Source organism: Chinchilla lanigera, unplaced genomic scaffold, assembly GCF_000276665.1.
Source record: "Chinchilla lanigera isolate Chin_1 unplaced genomic scaffold, ChiLan1.0 scaffold00074, whole genome shotgun sequence".
Classification (NCBI taxonomy): Eukaryota; Metazoa; Chordata; class Mammalia; order Rodentia; family Chinchillidae; genus Chinchilla; species Chinchilla lanigera.
Window position 1 is genome coordinate 12,145,702 of NW_004955475.1, and position 22,445 is coordinate 12,168,146.

At 36.4% G+C, this 22,445-nt stretch overlaps 1 protein-coding gene and 1 pseudogene across 5 annotated transcripts in view; one reads left to right on the forward strand and one right to left on the reverse strand.

Annotated features, from left to right (window-relative positions):
• Phka1 (phosphorylase kinase, alpha 1 (muscle)) overlaps positions 1 to 22,445 on the reverse strand; it is a 152,150-nt gene that overhangs the window by 125,424 nt on the left and 4,281 nt on the right. For all 5 annotated transcript variants that reach the window (XM_005401695.2, XM_013502821.1, XM_005401692.2 and 2 more), the window contains exons 3-5: positions 15,693 to 15,740; positions 11,218 to 11,386; positions 3,184 to 3,266 (exon numbers count right to left, since the gene is read on the reverse strand). In XM_005401695.2, the coding sequence (XP_005401752.1) occupies positions 3,184 to 3,266; positions 11,218 to 11,386; positions 15,693 to 15,740 (300 nt within the window). The remainder of the gene's footprint in view (positions 1 to 3,183; positions 3,267 to 11,217; positions 11,387 to 15,692; positions 15,741 to 22,445) is intronic.
• LOC102019594 lies at positions 11,830 to 13,159 on the forward strand (annotated as a pseudogene).

The window sequence follows — 22,445 nt, forward strand, 5'->3', positions numbered from 1 at the left end:
GCAAGCAGCTTCTTTCTTGCCTTACATCGTAAACAGACTACCCCCACCTAAGGGGCGTGTAGCTCTCACATAATCTCCACGCCCTCCTCTGCAACAGGCTCAGGATATATACAAAGTAAGTATCCTGCCTTCCTGCTGAGTTACTTAGCCAAACCTCTAGACTCCCCAAGTTGACACAATGTATCAACCATAACACTTGGAAAGAGACACATGAACACATGCATATGTATTTGCACACACATGCACACACATACACATCCCCACATCTATATTTATGCATGTACCTTTAATTCCTTTCATGTCAAATCTCTGAGTTAAAGTGAAGTTTCAAGAGGGTAAGCCCTATTTAACCCATGGCTTTCTTCATCTGTCCCCAAACCCAGATCCATATGTGCAGCAAAGATTAGAGTATAAGAAGAAATAAATATAATTAATTTTACCACTGCAACACCTTGGTGCAGCAGAGAGGCCAAGGAACCTTGACTTGTACCCTGGACCACAGTAGCCCTGTGTATCAGGAGGGAAAGTAATCAGTTAGCAAATAATGGTTGCTTCGATCAAAAGTATCTATGTTAGCTGGGATAATTGTACTGCTGATGCCTATTGGTTTATTGATGAGATCGGGCATGTTCAGGGTGGTATGGCCATAGACTCTACTGGTTTATTGAAAGGAACAGTTAATGCTTAAATTTTTTGACTGATTTTGCGTGCTTATATCTCATAATCTGAACAACTAACTTGAAGACAACAATATACAATATAACAACCATTGGTGAACTCCTACCATCTTGTTTAGTGAAGCTCTGTGTCATTTCTAATGTTTTTTTAAATTATTTTTTATTCTCTTTAATGGTTTGATCAATCTTGCATTCTTAGATCTGGTAATCTGAGCAACTTTGTTGAAGATAACAATATGTAATATAACAGCCACTGTTAATTCTTATCATTTTGTTTTGAAGCCCTGTATCATTTTTATTGTTTTTGCTTTGTTTTGTTTTTGTCCATGTTGTTGGTATTTTGTTATTTTTTTTCTCTTTAAAATAAAAAAATCTATGTTGACTTGTGCATCTGGAAAATATAGAGTAATGGGCTTGAGATTTACCCTCCCACAAGAAAGAAGTGAAAACATACTAGACTATTTATGACACAGTGGTTTTCAATACAAAGAACATCATATAATGAAAGAATGGTCTCTGAAAGGAATGATACAGAGGATAAGTCCTAGATTGCTCCAGATTACTGTTTGTAGGATTCCGGGACACAATAGAAGAAGGGGAAACCAAAGGAAACTTTGCAGACTTCTAAATTTTAAGAAATGATGCTAAAGAGTACAGATATACACCAATGTACCTAAATTTTCAGGACATATTAATGGGGAAGAGAGAATTACACACACAGATAACCCCAGAAATATGAACAGAGTCAGTCTCAACTATTTAGCAGCATAATGGCCAGTGCAACTACTTGAGGCTTAGAAACGGACCAGCCAAAAGAATTAGAGGGATAAATGTGTGATTCTCACATAGGAGAAATGAAGCCTTTTCCAACTAACCAGATTACAGTTCATGGAAGTACTGGGTGGAGTACCCATAAGGGTCTTGCCTAAGTAGTGGGGAATAATTTGCCTTGTACTAACTATGACCCTTGACCCATGTAACACATGCAAAAGCAATAAAAGATCAGTCCCAGAACAAAATTTCAGAATATGTGTAGGAATACAAAACTACCCAGAATGCAATAAGGTAAGATTCTGATGAAACTGTTAGAGATGAAAAGTGTACTGGGTGGGATTAATGACAAGTTAGGCCATTGTAAATGAAAAGATTAAGAAAGTTGAAGGTACAGCAATGGGAACTATCCAAAATGAAAAACACAGAAAAAGGAATTTAAAACTTAAATAAAACATCCAGGAGCTGTGGGACAACATCTTGCATGTGCAATTGGAGACCTTGAAAGCAACATAAAAAATATGAAGAAATAATTGCTGAAAACTTTTGAACACAATATATTCACAGAGTCATGGAGATAAATGATCCCTAACCACAAAAATGAACAGAACTAAACCAAGGAACATCATAACATAAATGCTTCACAGGAATAGAGGAAACTCTTAAAAGCAGCCCAGGTAAAAGGCACATTATGTAAAGAGGAAGGAAGATAAGCATAACAAAAACTTTCTCATCAGAAACAATGCAAGTTGAGCTGGGCATGGTGGTGCACACCTATAATCCCAGCATTTGGAAAGCTGAAGCAGGAGGATTGCAGAGAGTTTGAGGCCAGCCTGAGCTACATAATGAGTTTAAGGTCAGCTAAACTGTGTAAGTACCATGTGCTAACTGCTTGTGTGACTGGAGCTCTAAGTCAGCTAAACTGTAGACTACTGAGACTGTCTCAAAAAAAAAAAAGGAACAATGCAAATAAAAAGACAAGAGTAATATTTTTTAAATGCTAAAAGTCAAAAATAGCTGCCAGCAAAAATTCTATGCCTAGTGAAAATATCAATCAAGGGGCTGGGGATATAGCTCAGCAGCACAAGTGCCTGCCTGGCAAGCACAAGTTCCTGAGTTTGATTCCCGGTACCAAAAAAAAAAAAAAAAAAAGGAAATATTATTCAAAAGCGAAGACGAAATAATGGCATATAAAGTTGAAATACCTTACTACTACCAGATTAAAGAAATAGTAAAGGAAATTCTTTAGATGGAAGGAAATGATTGACATCAGTTTGAAATAGGAACCTATATAAAGGAATGAAGATCACCAGAAATTGTAAATACATTCATTTTAATTAAATATTTTGATAGATAATCGACTAACAAAAATGATAGGTATATTGGCCGGGGTATAGCTCAGTGAAAGAATGCTAATCTAGCATGTGTGAGGCCTAGAATTCCATCTCCAGCACAGGAAAAAAAATGTGTTGGTCACAAGGGAGGAAAGTGGTTAGTAAGAAATGGGAACATAGCTAAGGGGCGGTGTCTCCAGTACTGTCCTGGAGGGAGAGAGAGAGACAGGGAGAGAGCATGAGCGAGCAAGAGAGAGAGAGAGAGAAACAGAGGCAGAGACAGAGATAGACAGACAGACACAGACAGAGGCAGAGATAGACAGAAAGAGACACAGAGACAGAGAGGCAGAGAAAGACAGAGAGACAGAGACAGAAAGAGAGATTCCAAAATGAGTACTTACAGCAGTTTTATATGCAGCTTCAATGTAAAACACAAGGTTCTGTATGAAATTGACTTCATCTAGGCTGTGGATGATGTGGAGTCCTGAAGAAAAAGTGAAAAATAACTGGTCAATTACAAGCTTAACAGGCAGCCATAGTGATGAAGTACCCACTACTTCCAAGCAGTCTCACTCCTGCTTAGGTACAATGCAAGGTGCTTTGATTTCTATCCATAAAAACAACACCACAAATCAGCCCTAAATCTCCAACTGAGACCAGCATGTTTTAACATGAAAGCATTTAAATTGTAGATTTCATAGAAAGTCTCAGACTCCTGGTATTATAGATAACAAATTTATAATGTACCTTAATATATAAACCTGGACAACTGAAAAGACAAAGAATAATATTTCAAAAAAGAAGCTGGACATAGAACATGGTGCCTGTAATCACAGTACTTAAAGGCTGAGGTAGGAAGATCGCTGTTTGAGGCCAGCCTGGGCTGCATGGTGAATGCTAGGCCAGCCTGAACTACATGCAAGACCTTGTCTCAAAACAAAACAGAACAAATGAAAATATTTGAACAAAAGCATCAGAAAGGCTCTAAATACTAAGCAAGAAATAAAGTAGATAAAAATTGGTTTCAAGAACTTCAAGCCATATTTTAAGTAAAGATGAAGGTATTCTAATGTAAGCTATCTAAAACAATTATGGCTTACATGTGGAGCGTTTTGTATGAATTATGCATTTAATTTTTCCAACAACTCTAAGAGGTTGGTACTTCTATTCTCTTCATGAGGCTTAGAGAGGTTAAATATTTGCCTAACGTCATGTAACTAATAAATTGTGGAACTCAACTGACTGTAGATTTCTGTTTCACTTCAGAGACTGATTTCCTAACCATGATGCTTCTTAAAATATATGATAAGATCCATTTTTTGTTTAATGTCTCCCTTCTTTCTTTCCCATCCACCACAGAACTAGAATAATATTTACCAGGAAGATGTCAATATATACTAGAAAGATATTATCTTTGGTGGTGAGATTCAAAGTAATTTTATTTTCTTCTTGTTTGGACATCTTTGTTATTTTATTGTATTCTACAATAAACAGGTCCTACTTTTACATTAAAATATTAAATAATATGAAGCAAAGCAGCAAACTGCAGGATATATTTCTTAAAATTTTGTATAAAATATGAACTGAGCACTTAAGTTTTTCTACGTGTAAAATTTACTGAGCAATTAACTTTTAAAATACCTGTTTTGTGACAATAAACATTGCTATGCACATGTTATTCAAAGCCTTTATTTAGATTAGTTGATTGTAAACTAAGAAATCATTTCAGAACTGATGAATCAAGAAGATTCTTCTTCCTTACTAGTCTATAAATAAGCAAGAACAAGTAAAGATCAGCTTAGCTGTGGAGACTAAACTTTTAAGCTTCTCATATTTTCCTGATGAAAGTTATTCTATTTATGCAAAAAAATTATATCCTCATTTTTAAAAAAAATAATCAGTTTTGCTTTAATGGGAACGAGCATATGTGCCAGGTATGTTGTTGTGTTACAGTCGGAAAAAGTCCAGAATTTCCAGTTTGCTTAGCAGTGGGCATACATGCAGTAAGTGGATCTAAGCGGATCCACTTAGTGGATTTTTCTCTTTATTTATACTTTGCTTTATTCAAATGAGTGATATTGTATGGTTTTAAGCTTGTGTATCTGATTTATTTCGCTTAACATTATATTTTCCAAGTGTATCCATTTTCCTATTAATTTCCTAATAAATACGTTCAATGCATGTACCAACTTCCTAAAATAAACTTTATCCTCATGTAATATTGACACGCACTAATATAATTTTTAAAATAAATAAAATGGCTTGGGAATGGAAAAAGCTCTTTGACATTCTTTGAAGCATGATGTAAAGTGATTGCTAAATGTTTCTTAATGTCAGCTTTTGAATGAACTCTAGGGTAAAAGTCCTGGAATATCACTCATTCCAGTTCAGACACAATTCTTAGACTAAACCACCTACATTTTCAAAGATAATGGCTCATTTTATAGGTAGATGATGATCCATTCTATAGGGGAAAGGCAGTGCCAAGTCTGTTTTTTTTTTAAGATGGATGCTCTAAGATATTTTGCTTAACATCATTCTTTGAAACATTTGAATCTGTTTATCTTAAGGTCAGTAGTTTCTGTGCTTTACTTTACCAACTAAACTAAATTAGGGGCAAAGAACATCATTTTAAAAAAAGAAATCTTGAGCTGGGCATGGTGGTTCATGCCTGTAATCCCAGAACTCAGGAAGCTGAGGCAGGAGGATCACTGTGAGTTCGAGGCCAGCCTGGGCTACAAAGTAAGTTCGAGGCCAGCCTGAAGTGCATAGTGAAACCCTGTCTCAAAAAGACAACAACAACGAAAAAGAAATCTTTATTTTTTTACCTAATACATCTTGATCCTTTTTTATTCCCCTTCCCCTCCCTATTCATCTCCCTCTATATCTCCTTTCCCCATTTTCATTTTTGTTTTTTTGGTACCGGGAATCGAACTCATGACCTCAGGCTTGCCAGGCAAGCGCTTGTGCTGCTGAGCTATATCCCCAGCCCTTCATTGTTATTACTATTTTTTAGCTCATGTTTATGAAATATGTTTACATTCACTGTGGGTATTTGGTACACATACAAGATACATCTTAAATTTTAAATCTTTTTCTTCGCTGTATCCCCCATTCTTGGTCTCCTCCCAGTTTGCAAATGATACATCACCCTGTTTTCTTTTATCAATGTTTTATTTTTCTCTTTATTTATACTTTGCTTTATTCAAATGAGTGATATAGTATGGTATTTAAGCTTGTGTATCTGATTTATTTCACTTAAAATTATATTTTACAAGTGTATCCATTTTCTTATAAATGTCTCAAATTTATCCTAAAATACAAATTAAAGGAACAGTAAGATTTCATCCTATACTAGAAAGAATACAGTCAAGAAATCAAATAATAACAAATGCTGGCAAGGCTGTGGTGAAAAAGGAACCCTGCTGCATTGTTGGTGGGAATGTATGTTAGTTTAACTATTATGGAAATCGGTATGGAGATTTCTCAAAGAACTAAACATAGAAATTTCATTTGACCCAGCTATTCCATTTGTAGGTATCTTCACAAAAGAGCTAAAGATACCATATTACAGTGATATGAATATCCCAATGTTTATAGCAGCATGGTTCATAACAGCTAAACCCTGGAAGTAGCGTATATACATCCATCAACAGATGAATGGATAAAGAAAATGTGGTATCTACATATAATGGAATACTACTCAGCTATAAAGAATTCTACTTGGCTATAAAGAATACTACTTGGCTATACTACTACTTGGCTAAATACCACTTGGGTTAATAGTAAGTTTAAAGGATTTTGTGTGTGATGGGCCCTGAAGAAAAGAAGCATAAAAAGCCTAGGGAGTATAGATATGGATAACCTTTTGTAATTATACTGTGGCCTGAAATTGCAGTCTTCTTAAAATTTTAAACTATGTTTTCCTTTTCTCTCTTTATTTTTTGTATCCTACCTCATATTCCCCAGAACATTTTCAAAAAGAAAGAAATGGAAGAATTCTACAGAGGACACCTGCATACCTACCACCTCGTATCTACTAGTAACATTTAAGTATACTTTGCTCATCACATATCTATTTTATTTTTTGATATGTTTCAGAGTAAGATGCATGCATCACTACGTTTTCCTCTAAGTACTGCACTATACATATCAAAGTTTGATAGTTAATTCCAAGGTATTTGATAGTTACTAAGTACTTTGTATTTGACAGTTACTAGGTATTCGACAGTTTGATAGTAACTTCCAAGGTATTTTGCAAATAAGTTCAACAGTTTATATACCAACCAACACTGACTGCTTTTTTTCTCTGTACTCTTGCCAACACAGAGTGTAAATTTTTTTCTTTCTGCTATTGTAATAGATACAAAGAATTTCCCTTTAATTTGTAGTTATTTTATTATGAGTAAGGTTGTGAGTATATTCATAAATTTATAAACTATCTGTATTTCTTTTCCTATGAAGTGTTTGATCATGTCCTTCATGGATTTCATATATTTGTTACTTTTACCACACCATTAAACTTTTTTCTTTCCATTATTGATATTTTAATGAATATTAAAGGAACTGAATCTTTTTTCCCATCATATGTGTTGCAAGTATTTTTCCTCATTTGTTTGAATTTTGACTTTGTTTACAGGTTGAGTATCCCTTGTCTGAAACACTTGGGACTAGAAGTGTTTCAGATTACATATTCTGGGATATTTGCACATACATAATGAGATATCTTGGAGATGGGACCCAAGCATAAACAGAGTTTCATATATACTTTCATATAAACATAAAGTTTCATAAACACATTTCATATATACCTTACACACATAGCTAAAGCTAATAGTATATAATGTATTTAGTGCATCAACGTTTTCTCTTCAACCTTTCACATGAGGTCAGGTGTAGAATTTTCCATTGTTGCATCACGGTGGCACTTAAAAAGTTTCAGATTTTGGTAAATATTGGATTTTCAAATTACAAATATTCACCCTATAGTATATTTTTCTTCTCAGAAACTTTTATAATTTTATTCTAGAAATGCTTCTAGTACTTTCACGGTTTCAAGTTTTTTGCTTCTGAAACTCTGGTCAACTGACATAGTTTAAATCATTAAACTATATAATTTTAGAAATAAAAACTATGTAACTAGTATCATCAGACTACAAACTCCTCCTGATTCATAGCTCTGCCAAAATAATAACCATAGCACAAGATAGCTGCAGCCACGATTGTCTTTCTTATAGCAATAACCACCTTAACTTATTGGATAGAGGGGAAAGAAGAAAAGAAAGATAGTGTCTTTGGGCATCATGTTCATAGCCTCATTCTTATCATCTTTCTGTGCCAATATGATTGAGCAGAGACCAGGAAAAGGCAGAAGGTGTGTGTCTTACTTACTTTTCTCTCATTGCTCAGGGAAAATACCCAATACTCAAAGTTAAAGGGGAAAGGATTTTTTAGCTCACAGTTTGTGGAGGTATCAGTCCATAATCAGCTGGCTCCAAGGAAGGGTGGCACATGGCAGAGGGGCAACAATTTATGGTGGGGAAAGATAGCAAAAGCAACAAGGTGGGGGTGGAGGAGGATAAGACTCTTTGCGTCCCTTATATTGTATGCAGGCTACCCGCCCTAGGGCAGGTGTAGCACTCACACACTTAATCCTAGCCAGAACTATGCCAAACCCATCAGTGGACTGATTTACTAATCCCACACCTTTAATCCCAGCATCATACACTCTAGATTCAACCACCTCTGAAAAAGGCCTATGACCTTCTGAGTCTTTGGTGGGACATCCAGACACAAACCATAACAGTGTGAGACTGGACTTGTCCATCTCTTAGACTTGTATCACAATTCACTAATCAGTATACCATATAAATGTTACAGTTTTCTATCATATGTCTCTTTGCTCATGATATTCTCTGTTCAAATGGCCTTTCCCTCCTCCCCACATCTTGAAATCCTATTATACTTTCAAAGCTCAGTTCAAATATTATCTCTTCTGTGATGCCATCATTGATTTCCCTCTTTTGCACTTTATAGAGTGTTACTTTTCTTGCTCTTTTTATTATTTATTGTTTTTAATTATTTTAATTTTTATCATTACTACATGCTTGCAGTACATAATGACTACAATAATGAATTGGTACACTGTCATAACACATTTTAAACTTTGCATTATAAGTATGTACCTAAATTTTAAGGTAAGAATCATACCTTCTTTGCATGTCCTAAATGTATCTCACATAGTATTGCTGTTTCATAACAGCAGAGGTTCAAAATTTATTAAATTATTTTAAATAATTCTGTTAACCAAGAGAAAAGACCAGTCTCTTGGAGCAAGACTGTAAGTGCAGTGCAGATCCTGTTCCTTCTGCAGAATCAAGGCACTGCTTGTGGAACTGAGATAGGAGTGGGGTGGGCCAGAGGTGACGGTACTACACAAAGCATTCAAAAGTATCCAGTTCTCCAAACATTGAGCTGATTTAGTGGACTAAAAATTCAACCAGATTGACTTGCACTCATCTATCTAATATCAAGCTTCTGTCCTTAGTTTAAAAAGCAACTTTATTGACATAATTCACATGCCATACAATTCATCCATTATAATTGTATAATTCAATGGTTTTTAGTGTATGCAGTTACACAAGCATCCTCACAATAAATTTAAAACATTTTCATCTCCCCCAAAAGGAACTCTGTGCCCATTAGCAGTCACTTTCCATTTTTTTCAATACTTGCCCTCCTGGAGTGAGTCATTTGAAAGTTCCTTGATTATCTATCTTGAATTGCTCTCTTACTGATTGCAAACTAAACTCCAAACTATTTGCCAAGGTACACAGGTCTTTAAACAGCTATGTCCAACTTTCTAGTTTTATGCTTTCCCATTTTTCCACATGCATTTTATACTGTAACTATAGAAGATACCTTGTCTTACCTTGATGGCTAGTACTTTTCAAGCTCCTGTGCTGTATTCATGCTATGCCCTTCCCTTTTCTGACTTGTGAATTTCTACTTATTCCTATGTATTTTTCAGAGGCCTGATCAAATAATAACCATCTTATTCTAAGCACTTATCAAAGTCAGTTGAAAAATCAAACGTTAAATCAGGAACCAACAAACATCTATTAAATATGTCTCAAGCTTTTTCAGTATATTTCTGCTTTAATTATGTGCTCAAAATTTAAAATCACCAGGGTTAGTCACTGTTTACCTTGTTAAAAAAAAACCTCAAGAGCTGTTATTAAACTAATGTTAGAAAAGGAATTATAGCTGCTGTTCAATTTAAATCAATTAAACCTAAATATATTTATTCTGAGAGAAATTTCCCTTCCAAAAGAACACTGTATGTAAATAGGCACAAAATTCACCTTCTGGGATGAGTGTTCTAGAGAGAGAAAAAAGGAGTGTTTATTACCAAATATTTATTTCTATAAGCAAAGAACAAACTTACTCTGAGGACATTCCCACCTTGGCTGTCCTAAGTGTGAGGGAGCTTTTTAACCAGACAGGAAGTTAAAGGAATTGAAGTGCCAAAGTGTGGTATTGGCAGGGGTCTAGCTTGGTGGTATAGTACTTGCCTAGCATGCAGAAGCCCCTGGGTTCAATTCCTAACAATGAAAAATAGTGTTATTATAAGAAGTACATTGACTTACTTAGAAGATCTGGCAAAGATCTTACCAATTAATCAACTGGCTGTAGGGAGATTTATTATTCTCTTCCTTAATTCAAGATAAATAAAAGAGAGTACGGCGTTTCCTTTTTGTAGTACTGGGCAATGAACCCAGGGTCTTTGCTAGGTCCCTAGCCCTTTTCTATTTTTTTTTTTTTTTTGAGACAGAGCTTTGGTAAGTTTCCCAGGATGGGCTCTAACTTGTGTTCCTTCACATTTTCATTTTTCAGGTCAAGCATCTAAAGTTAACAACAAAGGCACCTTGGAGGAGTCAACATTCAGATTCTGATCAAGTAGGCAATCCCATGTAATACAGATGCTTGTAGACAGAGATCTTACTGATAATACATTCATAAAGAGTATACAAACTAGGTGATTCAATTTATACTTACACTAATGAGGTTTATCAGCGTACAGTATAAAAACCAGAAACCAACCCTAGCCCTTTCTTCCCATCTCCTCGTATCTGAGGATTAATAAACAAAAACAGTATCTACCTAAAGAAGATTACTGCAGACGTCCTTGTTCTCATTTTTTAAGCCTATTCATTAGCACCCCACACTTGTTTCTCAACACAACAGAATATTAACTGGACCTCAAAGAGTTGTTTTTCTGCACAAAACCTGCAACATGTCATTGTTTCCAATGTGCTTCTTTGAGCAATGTACACAACTGTTATTTTCTGGCCAATACCTTTGGAGAGACAAAATGTGCCAGAGCAAGAACTCTTCAGCTCAGAGGCTTATAGTACTTCTCCCCTGGAACTGACCTGAGGCAGTCATCTGTGCTAAGAAGAGCAGGTATACAGAGGTAGCATCCAACTGCAGGTGTCCCCACTGGTCATCACCCACTACAGTGGCACAAGTTTTGGTGTTGTACTTGGCATGGAGGCTATCCTTGGTGCTCTGACTATATTTGAAGGACTCTACTTTATCCACCTGAAAAACACAAAAACAGCAAAAGAAGAATATTTGGAACAATGAGCTCACGGGCCACATTTGTGTAGTATTCTAACACACATCATTGAAGGCTGTAATTGTGAATATTTAAAATGCATTACTACTTCTTTTTCCCAACACTAGTATAACTGGTAAAAACTTGTTATTATTTTTTAACTGAAGCAGTTTAATAAGAAAATAATAACAAATGGTCAAAGGCAGCTATTTCTTAGTCATTGATTCTCTTTCACTCTTCAGATGGTTCTTTTGCCACTTTGCAGATGTAAACTGAGATTCAGAGTATTTGAGTGAGAACAGCATAGTCAGAGATAACAGCCTCGTACATTTTGCTACTGAAATTGTGGTAAAAATTTTGAGGGAAATTAGGACAAGATGATACATTTTGAAGAAACAATGAAAGAAGCTAGTGAGATATATGCAGAATGATAGAGATAAGGTATGACAGCAAGCTCAAACTAGAATTCAGACAGAAAACACTGGAGGCTGGGGATGTACTCCAGGGGTATGGTATGCGCCTGGCATTGACGAGGCCATGGGCTCAATTCCCATACCGAAATGAACAAGTTCAACAGGGAAACATTGGGCAAAATACAACTAAAAGACTCAGTTCCTGAAACTTTGATTTTTTTATGTATGCCTGTAGTGTATGGTAGTAACTATTACACCTTAAAAACATATAGTAAATTAATGATTTTAAACCTATTTGGTAAGGTACAAAGTGTAATCATCTAAAATACAAAAAAAGTAGCAATGACGGGACAAGTAGATAGTTGCGAGATAGTGCAATAACGAGAGCACTAATAAGGAAGGTCAGAAGTCTGGAGCTGATTTCTTTCTACTTTAGATTTCTTGTGTGTTTCTTGTGTACCTGTGGGCAGTCACTTTACCAATCTGGGCTTCAATTCATCTTCTAATGAAACATAATTTCAATCTCCAGAAAATGAAGCCAGATTTGATAAATGTCACATGTTTGAAGATCTAGGATAAAATAATTTGTTACTAAAATATTTTTGTACAGAGAAAACATAAACTCAAAAGATAAACGGTAAACTGCTAAAAACTCTGCAATGCATGCAACAAATGACTCATGTGCACAATACATAAGAAGTCCTCAGTAGGTAAGAAAGAGACAACCTACAGGAAAAATAGGTGAAGGACCTAGCAGGCACTTTATCAATAAGGAAATGTAAAATTTCAATCTGCTCATGAAAGGATGCTCAAGGTCAAGAAATGTCAATTACTGCAAATACAAGATCCTTTATCTCCAATCTTAAAGACCAAAACACTTTGAAAAGATTTTATGGGTAAGCTTTACTGCCAAAACTCATTTGGTGGGAAGCGGGTGTAGTAAGTACTGCAAGCTGAGCCCGTGTTCCTGTCCTGCTTCAAAGAGCAAGTTGGCTACGGGGAAGGGCCCACCAGGGAGACCAAGTGGATCCAGCCTCTGCTTCCAGATGAAAAAGGCAATCACAGTGACAAAACAGAGCTGTGGTTTTAAAAAAGGGATCTGACAGCCGAACGAGTCATGAAAATTTATGTAGAAATACCGAAGCACAAGCTCCAGCTGGTGGGAGAATCGCGTATAGAAAACCAATCAATTGTCCCTCAGATGAAAAGTATTCAGGTTTAACAGCAAACTCAACAATAAAAAGACAAATGAAAATGAAGCAAACACAATTCAGTTAAAAAGAATTCACAAAAGCAAATAAAAAATAGCAGCCTCCTTTTGACAATGAAGATGAAAATGAGTGAGTGTACATTTTAACTTAGTCTCCTTTGAAAGTATAAGTTTTTGCTTATTTGTTTTTGTTTTTGAGGCAGGGTCTCGCTATGTAGTTCAGGCTGACCTTGAACTCCCTGTGTAGCCCAGGCTTGCTCAAACTCTCAAACTCTTGGCAATCCTCCTGCTTCAGCCTTCCAAGTGTTGGGATTACGGGTGTGCATCACTATGGCCAGCAGTGGTATTTTTTTAAAAATAATACTTTCCTCTTTTTTTGGTTTGAAACAGGGTTTTACTATACAGTTCAGGCTGGCCTTGAACTCACAATGTAGCCAGGCTGGTCTCAAACTCAGTAGCCATCCTCCTGCCTCAGCCTTCCGAGTGCTGAGATTAGAGGCATACATGACCTCCTCTGGCTTTCCTCTGTTTTTTAAAATAACATTTAAAGTAACATTTTCCCAGTTATTCAGGTTCACTATAGAAAAGTGAGAAAATGTAAAATAAGTAAAATAAAAACTGTCTATCCATCAATACTGCTTGGATTAAATGTTTTGTTTTGTTTTTTTGTTTTTGTTTTGTGGTATGGGGATTGAACCCAAGGCCTTTGCACTGAGCTAAGTACCAGCCTTTTTTATTTTTTTAAATTTTGAGACAGGGTATCACCAAGTCACTAAGTTGCCTGGGCTGGGCAGATTGATCCTCCTGCCTTAGCATCCTAGAGTGCTGGGTACAAGCAGGTACAACTAGCTATGATTAATGGTTTCTTTGGTGTGTGGACAATCTCTCTCTATATATATATATCTATATATCTATATATCTATCTACATATATATATGAGATTGTATTATATATGCTCTCTGACCTGTCTTTCACTTGGTATTACATTGTGAGCATTTTCAAAATTAGCAAATTTCAAAACTTGACATTAATAGCTACGGAGTATTTCATAATTAAACAGACTACCTATTGTATCTTCATCATTAGCCGAACACCACTTCTGGTGGTGGAGATGATAATGTACCTGCTTGAAAATCCCTCTCCAGCTCTTGCTAAAAGAGGCAATATGACTCACCCTGGAGAGTTAGGAGATGCAAGTGGATGCCTGCTTAATAAAGCTGCTGGGTGTTTTGACACAAATGGACAGACTGGGCAAGCATGAGCCTTTGCTCTTATCTCTTCACTCTGCTAGGAATGCCGATATGAAACCTAAGAGCAGCAGAGCCAGTTTTTGGCATAAGGAAGACAGCTACTTGCTTTGGGTATTACAGTGGAAGCCTGGGGAGCTTGGATCCTGATGGACTGCTGACCTCTGAACTTCCTGGTACATAAGCAGAAGGAACACACTGTTTGTTTAAGCCTCTGTCGGGTTTCTGTTACATGCAGCTGATTGCAGTCCTAAGCGATCCAGTAAATCCTGGCCAGACATTTTTGTATAAACATCTCTATTTCTGATGGTTTCTCTAGAGTGAATTACTACAAGCAGAACTACTGGATCAACATATCTGAATATTTTTCAAACTACTGTGGTTCACTGTCAGATTGCTTTCTAGAGAGTTTTTTAACTATTTCATTCACTTCCCATCCCAAGAGCCTACTTCATCTCATCCATAACAGTGCAATGACCTTGGGTTCACATCAGGCTTTTAATTGTATTCAGTTTGATGTTTTGGATTGGTGTTTAATAGTCAGATTTAATTGGCATTTCCTTTGCTCTACCAGGAAGAATAAGCTGTTCTTCATACATTAACTGGCTATCTTATATTTCTTGGATTAACTTTTTGTTCTTTTCCATTAGTATATTCATTTTCTTACTAATTAGTAAATTATGAAACCCACCTATTGTATTTTTTGATCTGTTTCTGAACCTTTCTTAATAATTTATAAGTTGTGCGATCTACAGTCTTTGTTATTCTGTTTCACATAAAGAATCAATTGTAAAAAACCTCACTTGGTGGCAATAGTAGATTCAAGTTGATATAGTGGTGTTTTTATAGACTTTATATTTAGTGTCAAAAGACATGTTTCCCTACAGAGATATATTTTTGATAATAGAGTACTGCCCTAGATCCTCTGAAGGAATACAATATAGTATATGCAATGTACTACCTTTTTAATTCTAAAAAATTTTAATTCTTTTAAAACATTGTTTTTATATTACTGAGTATTGGGCCTAGGTCTTCACACATACTAGGCAATTGATTTACCACAGAGCTATGTGCCAGCCCTGAAAAATTCGTAATTCTAAAGTTGATCTGACCCCAAGAATTTCAGATGAGGGTTTTTAGATCTATATCAGCTTTTACCCTGTATAATCACTGCGTGTACTGTAGTAGAGAATCACATTAAATATTGTTTGTAGAGGGAGAGAAAGCCTGGAAATAGTCCAGTGGTAACTGGGTGGTGAGATTGTAGGTGACATTTTCCCCCTGATTTTCACAGATTCTCTAAAGTTAGTGTGTATTATTTGTGAAATTGAAAAAATATAACCTGTATGCGTTCCCTAAGGGGTAGAGATATTATTATGATGCACTTTTGTTAGAGAACAAATTGTTACCGACACCATACCTGTCTCATCATGCAGTGCAACAGTCCTCTCATCAGCTTCACTACACTCTGCAGAAATAAATGGAAACAAGACTGTTATAAACATCCTTAGATGTGAGAACACTTACTCAGCAACTGCAGTTGGTGCCTGACATTTTGAGAACAAGTAACTCTATCCTGGGTTCCTATTTACGTGGCATTTACTTTATAGGTACACAGAAGAACAGATTTCAGCAAAAAGAGGAACCAAATGCTACAGTCTGCGATTCTTTCAAGTTAAAAAAGTAATATACAAGCCTTGGTAGGTTTACGTAAAAATAAGCCAACCGTCCTAGTAGAGGACATGCCACCTAGAAGAAAAAGGGCAAGGTAGCTCAAAAATCCTAAGGTTCTGAGGATATTCTAAAATCCACCCTATGGCCCAGAAAGGGTTCATCACATTACATTTTACCTTTTCTAAACTAACCAAGAATTAAAATTCCATAGAAATAACTATCTGTACATATTCCTCAAGGAAAAAAAGTGAATTATAACTCAGAGTAAGTGTAAAGGGGGATGGTTAGTATGACTCAAAACTTTCTCCACGGGGGAAAAGAGAAAGGACTTCTTAATTCTTCAGGCATCACTATTTCTCTCACTAGGGCTTAAAAATTTCTCAAGAACTTTGTTTTCCAATCATAACATTCCAAAATTCTGACCAACAACTATATACCACATGACACTGTGTTTGACCTCCTGAAATGGCCTTTATCAGCCATTTTTGTCTTCAAATTCCAACATCAGCAGTAGCATGGATAGGTATGTTTTGGAAGAACATGACACTTAAAATTTTCAGCAGTTCACTAAGAAGCTTTCTGTTTCAGAGGTCAGAAAAAAATCCAACCAGGTTACTTCAGGAAGTGCTGGCTCAGAGGTGGCTTTAGGACACCTCTGAAAACTAATCTGCTTAGGAGCCACATCATTCTGTTATTCCTTCAAAACATATTCAGGCAGGACTATAGGCAATAGGCATGATAAAGGTAAATATCTATTTTTAAAAGACATTCAAAGTTAATTTTTGGTATATGTTTGCAATACCAAATTACTTTTATCTCGGGAAACTGGTGTATATCTCACATCTTCATCATTTTTACTTCACTTTCTCCTTTCGGCTCTCCCTTCTCCCTCCATTCCCAGGTCCTCTTCCAATCTCCAAAATGTCTATCTTCCTGTTTTCTATTATTTCTCTTCTATTTTTCGCTTTGAATTGTTTATATTTTGAGTGTACCTCATATAAGAGAGGATAAGTTTCTATTAAAGTATGATCCAACTTTTTATGAAACCTTTCACTGAGAGAAAAGTAATTTTTTTCCCATGAGAATGTCTCATTTCTTTAGTAATTTTTGTCTATAAATGGTCTCCTCCCTTTACTGATAAAAGATTTTAAAAGAGAGAAAGAACAAGCAGTGCATGATCTTGTCACATTTGAAAGACTACAGTAATTATTACAAAGTAATGAGCTGACTCTAAACCCCACAAGGAAATCACCATCAATTCTTTGACCCTAATGAAAGAGACCATCTCTTTAATATGCCCTGTTACTTAAAGTATTTAACACATCTCCTCTGTGGAGAGACTTTGGTCAATTCTGATACACGTCATTATATACTCAAAGGTTTCCACTACATTCTTTCTTTGCCAACATTCAGTGAGTAAGAGTGGGAAGCAGGAGCAGGGATTTGAACAATATTTTGTTAAAACACTGGCTTCTTTACCATATCACTATTTTAGACACGTTATCTCTTGCCTACCCAATAACTCTCCTTATCATCCAGCTCCACTACTCTCATTTAAATTTACTTTAATTTAAGCAGCACACTTGGAGAATCATGGACTCAGTGGAGGATTGCTGACTGCCATCTATTTTTGCTCTCCTGGAGAGCTCATTATCAGCCATTTTGTCTTCAAGTTCCAACTTCCAAGTTGGGATAAAATTAATAGGAAGTATGTGGACATAGGAGTTACCAGATTTTGTTTTCACCCAAACTGTCTATTTTCTGAGTCAGGTGCATTATATGGCATTAATTATACATGTACCTTCATACACCAGTGCTTCTACTCACAACAAATAGCATTCCCTTTCACCTACTCTTTTTCAGGATATGGATCTACATATCTGTGACTTGACAGTATAAGAATATATGACTATACACAATGCCTCTTATATATATTTACTGAATCTCCTGTAGGTTTTGTAGAACATAAAGGAGATAGCACAGATTGGTTAAACAAACTTAACTATAACATACTGTACCCAGAATTCTTAATTATGATTTAAAACCCATTCCCTGTGAAGCACTCATCACTTTGTTCAAGATTAGACATTTCTACCTCTGTTTGTCTCCACAGAACTTAGTACTTGTGATGGTTAAGTTTAATTGTAAACCTAACTACATTAAGAAACTCCTAAGGGTGACTGGATCATGGGGGTGCTGTAATGATCAGTGGAATAATCCACTGATGTTCATAGCTGAAGGTGCTGTTTAGGAGGTTGGTCATGGAGGTGTGCCTTTGGAGGGTGTATCTCTCACTGGTGCTCTTCCCCTGGGCTCTGCTTCCCTATTACCATGAAGCAAGAAGGTATGCTCCACCATACCCTTCCACCATGCCATTTCTGCCTTGGAGCCAGCTAACTATGGACTAAACCTTCTGAAACTGTGAGCCAAAAGAAATTTTTCCTCCTTGAAGTTGTGGGTGTCAGGTACAATGGTACCTTGGTTCATGAATGCTTTTGTTTGCAAACAATTTGGTTCTCAAACAGCATTTGGCAAAATTTTGGTTTTGTTTGTGAGCTCTGCATCGGGTGATCCACAACTATGGTCATCTTTCTTGCACAAACATGAATACGGCCATCTTTTCCAGAATCGTGGAACAAATTAAGTTCATGAACCGAGGTACCACTGTATTTTGTACCAGGAAATGGAAAGTTAGTACAGAATACTGGTACCAGAGAAGTGGAGCTCATTGCTGTGTCTCTACCCAACCAGTGTGGTTTAGAAGCCTTTGGTATTGATTTGTGGGAGGAGTTTGTAAATGCTTAGAGATGAGGGATAGACAACTCCTAGAAGGCTATAAGGAGAGCTTGATGGGCAAGTTTAGAGTTCAAAAGACAAGAATGCTGTTAGGAATACAAACAGTAAAGGCCAGGCTCATGAGGTTTCAGTTGGGAACAAGCAGTCTATTGGGGATTGGACTAGAGCTAGTACATGGTACACTCCAGCAAAATCTTGTCTGTATTTTGCCCATATCTTGAGCTTTTGCAGGAGGCTGAATTTAAGGGAGGTGAACTAATTGATCAGCAGAGAAATTTTCAAGGCAGCTAAACATTCAGTTTGTGGGATGGGTATGACTGGCTGCTTTTAGTCAGATTTATAGTGAGAATTGGGGGAAAAAGAAGAACAGAAAAATTTAAGTAATTTAAATTTTGGCCAGAAAGCACATGTAAAGAACACATAAATGTGGGGTCAAAGGAAGTGTGATTTCTGGAGATTAGTACCATATAAAAAGAAATGAAGTATCTTGAACCAGGACAAGAAGATACCTTGAGGGCATTTTAGAAATCAGCAAAACCTCACCCATAGCAGCCTGAATGGTACAAAAGTGTAAACCTTTTGTTTGAGAAAAGAATCTCTGAGCCCCCTGCTCAAAGTGGGCTGCCTAAAGAATTGATTTCCTGGGATTCATTTCACAAGATTAGCTGTCAGGGACATAGAAACCATGGTCCAAGGGGGCTTGGCTACTACATGAGCTAGTGGCAGATCTTGGTGACATCCCCATGATACTGGCTCTTCGGGAATGCAGAATGCAAGACTTATGTGGTCATGAATGTGTCCACACAGATTTCAAAGGAAGACCAGAGAGGCCACACAATGTGCGCCTGACAGATAGGTACATGAAGCTGTGAGAATGAAACCAGCGATGCTCTGGAGACTTCAGAAAGTTGGATATACCAGGAATGTGGAATATCTGCTGGGGAAAGCGGCATGCAATGAGCATAGTCAGTACAAGAGAGAGGTCATGTGGGCTGCAACTGGCAAGGCTATCAGGGTGAGGCTGCTCAAACCCTTTGGGACTCACTTCTCACCACCATATGTCCCCAATGCTGGACAAAGAGCTAATAGACCTAATGTTTGCCCTGTTGTGTTTCAGTCTTGCTTTGGTTCTAGTCTTCTCTATCCCCCATTCCTCCCTTTTGGGATGGGAATGTTCATCCTGTACTTGAGTAACATATTGGGAATGTTACTATTCAAATTGTATAGGTAATTCATGCTAAGAGTTTGCCTTGAGACACACAGGAGACATTGACATGGACTTTTGAGCCATGTTAGAATTGCTGAGACTTTGTAGAAGGGGTTATTGTGTTTTTGGTTGTACCCATGATAGTTGCATCATGTTAGGTGAAATTATGACCTTGCTATTGTCTTTATTTTGAGGTTAATTACAGTTTAAGATGTATTTGGGTGTCAAGTTAACAAGGTGTAGAATGTGCTTGTTAAGCTTAATTGTCAATTTCAGTGGGTTAAGAGGTTTCTGAAAAACTGATTTGACCATCAGAGCCCATTCAACAGTTGAATGCACTATTAGGAGGTAGGTCCCTGGGGATGTATCTTTACAGGGTGTACTTCTTGCTAGTAGTCTTCTCCTGTGCTCTGCTTCCTGGCCACCATGAACTAAGTAGCTTTGTTCTACCATGGCTCTCCACCATGATATTTCTGCTTTGGATCTAGCCAAGCATAGACTGAACCCTCTGAAACTGTGAGCCAAAATAAATACCTCTTCCTTTAAGTTATGGTAGTCAGATATTTTTACCAGCAATAGGAGAGATGACTAATACAGTATTTGTCTTCAAATACATAATATCTAGAGTACTGTCTTAATGTATTGTAACTATTTGTTTATACATCTGCTTCCTTATCAGACTATGAAGTACTTGAGAAAAGGGGCACAGAAATCAGATTCATAAAAAAGACCTTTAACTCAATGTAATAACTCAATGTACTAGGCAGGCTAAAAAAATAAACTCATGTCTACAAGTAACTTTCAACTGGCTTATCAAAAAATCATCTATATATGTGTGTATGTATGTGTATGTAGAAGGGTGTTTGTAAATATGATGAAATGTTAACAAATGGTTAATTTAGACAAAGAGTACACGCAAATATGTCCATTTAACTGTTCTTGCAACTTTTCAGTTAAATTTGAAATTTTCTAAAATAAAAAGTGTAAGGTAGATCTAAGCATGTAACTCAGTGATGAAGCCTAGGCTTAGCATGTAGAAGGCCCTGGATTCAATCTACAGCACTAAAAAAAAACCTTTGAGGACTGCACATAAACATTTGATCCCATTTTCTATTTTATATCTATTATAAGACCTGGAACATGAAAATTACAAAGTCTGTTAGATGAAAACATAAATATTCTGAATGGCATGGACCATAAGTGATCTGGAAATTCCAAGAAACGAGTCCTGAGAAAATTACAATTGTACAATTAAGCAGGGACTACAACCATAGAAAAAGTGGATCTGTGTTGGGCTTTCAATGAATGATATTAGTTTATGAAGGAAACAGGAACATGGAAGAAACAGTGCCCCCCAGAATCTGGTGGTGGCAGTGTCCATGGCTTCCATGGAGGCAAAAAGCCAAACAAGACTGAATCTGAAGCTACAGAATCCAGGTTTTAGTCATGGCACCACCAAATTCCAGATTCATCTGTTTAATTCAGACTGTTCATATAAATTTGGGAGAATAATGCCTAATTTACACTGTTCTATAACAGTAAAATACTGGTAGTTTGGGGAAGTATGCTATACAATGAAAGGTATTTATACAATATATTTTTTAGGTGTCTTTGTTAAAGGATTGTTACAGGAGTAATAATGACACCAATCTGTTGGAACTGGTGATACAATGGAGGGCACTGGTATGGTATAATATTGGAAATTAAGTGTAGTTTCCACAGCAGTATTAGGTGATGAATGTTTAGATTAGGGTTGAAGAAGGAGGGGATGAACTCAAGAAAAATTATAAAAACAACAGTCTTCTGTCTACATGTATCAAGCCAGTTTTATAAACACTAATACAAGAAATTCTAGAAAGGCTATAAAATTCACTCCCTCCTTAGATTTGAAACACACATTAGTACATCAGAGGTTCTGAAAAATTAAAGAGTTAAAAAAAAGTCTGCTGTTTAACATCGTTCCAAACTTAGTTGGGCCAATGTTCCATAGAACACACCATAGAAAACACTCCAAGTAGTGTTGCCAGGGCGATGGGTAGAATGAGGACACAATTAAAGTAAAAAGGGATGTTTGGTGAACTCTTCGGTAATTTATTCTGTCGTTTTTACTTGGGAAGGTGAGTTTCAGATACACTGAGTTTGAAGAGCCACTGTATATACAGGCAAAATTAATGAGCAGAAAAATGAAAACTGGGGCTTGAAATTGAAGATCAGAGTGAAAGATGAAAATTTGGAAGTCATTCTCATAAATGTAATAGTTAAACTCATGATAAAAGATGAGAGACTACACAAAGAAAAGAAAATTAAGGAAGAAGTAGAACTGGAGGCAGCCAAAGAGAGATCTCTATTTGTGTGGCTAATTTTTATGGCTATGAGATTTTATTTACTTGCCTGAGAGAACGCGGCAGTTGTAAAACCATACGTGTTCATAATTCTATTCTCAATCTAAATTATGGTAGTCATTTAAACCCTTGTTTTATTTTTCATCCAGAATTC